General features: G+C 68.6%; 1 protein-coding gene across 1 annotated transcript in view; it reads left to right on the top strand.

The window, feature by feature from the left end:
• The first annotated feature begins 258 nt into the window (after positions 1–258).
• The window catches only part of LOC113981705 (RNA-binding protein 10-like), a 6,546-nt gene continuing 2,591 nt past the window's right edge, over positions 259–4,213 (top strand). Inside the window, exons 1-7 of the mRNA XM_027709261.1 lie at positions 259–269; positions 641–697; positions 820–847; positions 1,220–1,376; positions 1,457–1,648; positions 2,343–2,412; positions 3,818–3,891. Of these exons, the coding sequence (XP_027565062.1) occupies positions 831–847; positions 1,220–1,376; positions 1,457–1,648; positions 2,343–2,412; positions 3,818–3,891 (510 nt within the window). The 5' untranslated portion in view covers positions 259–269; positions 641–697; positions 820–830. The remainder of the gene's footprint in view (positions 270–640; positions 698–819; positions 848–1,219; positions 1,377–1,456; positions 1,649–2,342; positions 2,413–3,817; positions 3,892–4,213) is intronic.

Here is a 4,213-nt window from a genome sequence, read left to right on the forward strand (position 1 = left end):
CGGCGTCCCCTCGCAGCGCCCCGCCCCCCGCGCCGCGGAGCCAATCACAGCCCGCCACTGTCGCACCGCCCTGCCCTTTTCCGGCTTCTATCTGGGCAGACCCCGCTCCCCGGCGCGGTGACCAATGGCGGAGCGAGAGGCGGAGATGGGCGGGCATCGCGACCAATAGAAGGGCGGAGGGGGCGGGCGCGCGGGCCGGCCCGGGCCGGGTGGGAGCGGCGCCGCCATTTTGGCGCTCGGGAGCGGCGGCGGCGGCGCCGCGCGGGCAGGTCCGGGCGGCCCGGTGGGGCGGGGCCGAACGGGAGGGGCGGGGAGGACCGGGGGGGGCGGGATTACCGGGAGGGGCAGGCACGGCCGGGGAGAGGCAGGAATGACCGGCAGGGCCGGGATTACCGGGAGGGGCGGGGCTGACCGGGAGGGGCGTGTCTTACCGGAGGGGGCGGGGTTGACCGGCAAGGCCGGGATTACCGGGAGGGGTGGGGCTGACCGGGGCCCCCCGCTCTGATGGGGAGGGGGTGGGGCCCAGGGCTGAGCGCGCCTTGTATGCTAATGACGGGGCGGGGCATCACAGGGGCTCCTTCCCCCCCTCTTCTGCTGTGCAGGTTCCAGTGAGTCCCAGTTCATCCCATTTCCCTCGCAGTCACCCCCTGGACTCTTCCCAGTTTGTCACAGAACGCTCTGTTCTCAGTCCGTTCCAGTACGTCACCGGTTCATTCAGATCCTTTCCAGTTAAACCCAGGCTCTGCCAGTGACCACCCCCAGCGGTCCCAGCTTTCCGTTCCCAGTCCCTCCCAGTCTGACCAGTTGCCGCCCCCACAGGTGTCGGTGCCATGGAGTACGAGCGCAGGTAGGGGGGCCCCAGGGGACCCCAAACCCGAGGACCTGGGGGGGAACATTTGGGGAGCTCTCGGGGGACACTTGTGGACTCTCCAGGGAGGAAAATGTGATATTTTGGAGACCCCGTAGGGAGCAAAGTGACATTGGGGACTTTGGGTGACAGGGGACATTTGGGGACCCCACAGGGGACACATATGGGGACATTTGGCCACCTCTGGGGGGTGTTTGGCAACCCCCAACAAGGGGTTATTTCACTGAGCACCACCAAGGGGCCATTTGGGTTCCTGGGGGGGAGATGTGGGGACCGTCAAGGGAGGGATCACTGGGGACCCTCGAGGCCGGAGAAGACCTCGGTACCCTCTGACCCCTCTCCTCTCCCCAGGGGTGGCCGTGGGGACCGGACGGGGCGTTACGGGGGGGCCCCGCCCCCCCCCGAGGACGGATCCCGCACCCAGAGGGACCACGACTATCGTGACATGGATTATCGGGGCTATGGGGGACCCCCGGAGGGGCCCCCCGCCCCCGGGACCCCCCCGCAGGTGAGCGTCAACCCCTGAGGGGGTGTTGGGTCACCCTGCGACGGGTGCTGAGACCCCCCCGACACCCCCCTCTCCCACAGGCGTCCTACGAGGCCGCGGAGCCCCCCCGGAAGCGGGACCTGCCCCGGGACCCCCCCGTGGCTCCCACGCTGCCCTTCGGCGCCGACAGCGACTACCGGGACCAGGATTACCGGGAGGGCCCCGAGGAGGAGCCCCGGGCCAGCACCATCGTCATGCTCAGGATGCTGCCCCAGGCGGCCACCGAGAACGACGTGAGCCCCCAGCCCCCACCATGGCACTGCCCCGCCCCCCAAACAGCCCCGCCCACGGCCCAGGATGGCCCCGCCCCCACCCAGCGTGGCCCCGCCCCATACCCGGTTGGCCCCACCCTTTGCCATAGGGGATTCTGCCCTGTATATGGGATGGCTCCACCCCCTGCCAGGGATGGCCCCACCCCACTGAGCCCCACTCTCGTTCAGAGTGGCCCTGCTCCTTTCTTAATAGCCCTGCCCTGTGTATCAGGGGGTTTTCCCCCCTTTCTGCTGAGCCCCACCTGTGTTCTGACTGGCCCCGCCCCCTGCCCACTGAGCCCCACCCCAATCCAGCCTGGCCCCGCCCTCTGAGCCCCGCCCTTGTGAGGACAATGTCCCTTCAAATCCCACCAGGGCTCTGCTCCAGCGGCTCCTGAGTGTCCATGGGGGTCCTGGGAAGGGTTGGCCAAGCCCCTCTCCTTGGCTCTACCCCTGAATTCAGTTCCACCCCAGGAAGCCACACCCCCTTTCTCTTAGGCCACACCCCCACAGCACCCACAGTTCACGGTGGGGACATCGGGGACCCCCCTGGAGACACGCCGGGGTCTCTTGGGTGGGACCTGGGCAGGTGTTGGGGTGTTTGGAGTCCCCCCCGTGTTCCCCCTGATGTGGTGCTGTCCCCGTGTCCCCCCGTGTCCCCCCCGTGTCCCCCCAGATCCGTGCTCAGCTCCAGGCCCAGGGGGTGCAGCCTCGCGAGGTGCGGCTGATGCGCAACAAGTCCTCAGGTGAGTCTCACCTGGGCTCGTCCTGCACATCTGGGCCCTGCTCTGGGGGAGGGGTGGGCACCTGGATCCCCTTTAGGGTGTGGGTGGGGGGCACCCAGACACTTGGATCCCTCGGAGGGGGTTGGGTTCGTGCCCTGCCCGTGCTGGGGGGCACCCAGGGGTGCTGGTCGCGTCCTCAGAGGCCCCCAGGGATGTTTGTCCCATTTTCAGGAGCGCTCAGGAGTTCTGTTCCTGCTCCCCAGATGTGCTCTTGCCAGGCTTAGGGGACACCCGGGGTGCCAGGCTTGTTTCTAGGGACACCCAGGGGTGTGGCACCAGGCTCAGGGGGTATCAGAGCTGCTGATCCTGTCCCCAGGGGCACCCAGGGGTGCTGATCCCATCCCCAGGGGCACCCAGGGGTGCCTGTCCCCTCTCTAGGAGCACCCAGGGGTGCTGGTCCTGTTTCCCAGGGGCACCCAGGGGTGCTTTTGCCAGCCTTAGGGGGCACCCAGGGGTGCCAGTCCCATCCTCAGGGGCACCCAGAGGTGCCTGTCCCTTTCAAGGAGCACCCAGGGGTGCTGTGCCATACTTAGGGGGCACCCAGGGGTGCCCATCCTCTCCCTGGTGGCACCCGGGGGTGCCAGTCCTGTTCCCCAGGGGCACCCAGGGGTGCCAGTCTCATCTCTAGGAGCACCCAGGGGTGCTGATCTGGACTTGGGGGACACCCAGGGGTGCCCACCACGTCCCCAGGGGCACCCAGGGGTGCTAATCTTATCCCTAGGGAGCACCCAGGGGTGCTGTGCTGGAATTGAGGGGCACCCAGGGGTGCCCCTCTTGTCTCTAGGAGCACCCAGGGGTGCTCGTCCCCTTCCTCAGGGGCACTCAGGGGTGCCAGTCCCTTCTTCAGGAGCACCCAGGGGTGCTGGTCCCACGTCTAGGGGCACCCAGGGGTGCTGCACCAGATTTGAGGGGCACCCAGGGGTGCCCATCACTTCCCCAGGGGCACCCAGGGGTGCCATCTCCTCACCCAAGGGGCACCCAGGGGTGCTGGAGCCCTTCCAGGAGCACCCAGGGGTGCTGTGCCACACAGAGGGGGCACCCAGGGGTGCCAACCCCAAAGCTGGGGGCACCCAGGGGTGCCTATCTTCAGTCCTAGGGGCACCCAGGGGTGCCAGACCCTTCCCCAGGGGCACTCAGGGATGCTGAGCCCTTCCCAGGGGGCACCCAGGGGTGCCCAGTCTCTTGAGGGGGCTCAGAGGGGTCGGTAGGAGGGGTCCCGGGGGGGGTTCCAGGATCACCCAAACCCAACCCAAGGGATTCCAGGGGTGCCCATCCCCGCCCCGTGGGGTCCCCGGGAGCACCCAGGGGGGGCCCTTCCCCACCCGGGGGGTCCCTGGGTGCCCCCCCAACCCCCCGCCCGTTCCAGGTCAGAGCCGCGGCTTCGCCTTCGTCGAGTTCCACCACGTGCAGGAGGCGGCGAGATGGATGGAGGCCAACCAGGTGGGGGAGGGGCTTGAGGGGGCGGGCGAGGGGCTTGAGGGGCGTGCCCGGGCCTCGTGGGGGGGGTACTGGTGTTACTGGTCTGTGCTGGTGTCCCGGGTGTCAGGGGGCACGTTCGCTTCCTTGTGACCGTGTGAACATTGTGTGATACCCTGGGGTGCCCCTGTGGGGGATCTGAGCCCCCGAGTGACGCCCTGGGGTGCCCCTGTGTGGGATCTGAACCCGTGGGTGGTGCCCTGGGGTGCTTCTGTGTGGGATCTGTGCCCCCAGTGACGCCCTGGGGTGCCCCTGTGTGGGATCTGAGTCCCTGAGTGACACCCTG

The sequence above is a fragment of the Neopelma chrysocephalum genome, unplaced genomic scaffold (genome assembly GCF_003984885.1).
Source record: "Neopelma chrysocephalum unplaced genomic scaffold, ASM398488v2 Primary Assembly neopelma1_96712, whole genome shotgun sequence".
Taxonomy (NCBI): domain Eukaryota; kingdom Metazoa; phylum Chordata; class Aves; order Passeriformes; family Pipridae; genus Neopelma; species Neopelma chrysocephalum.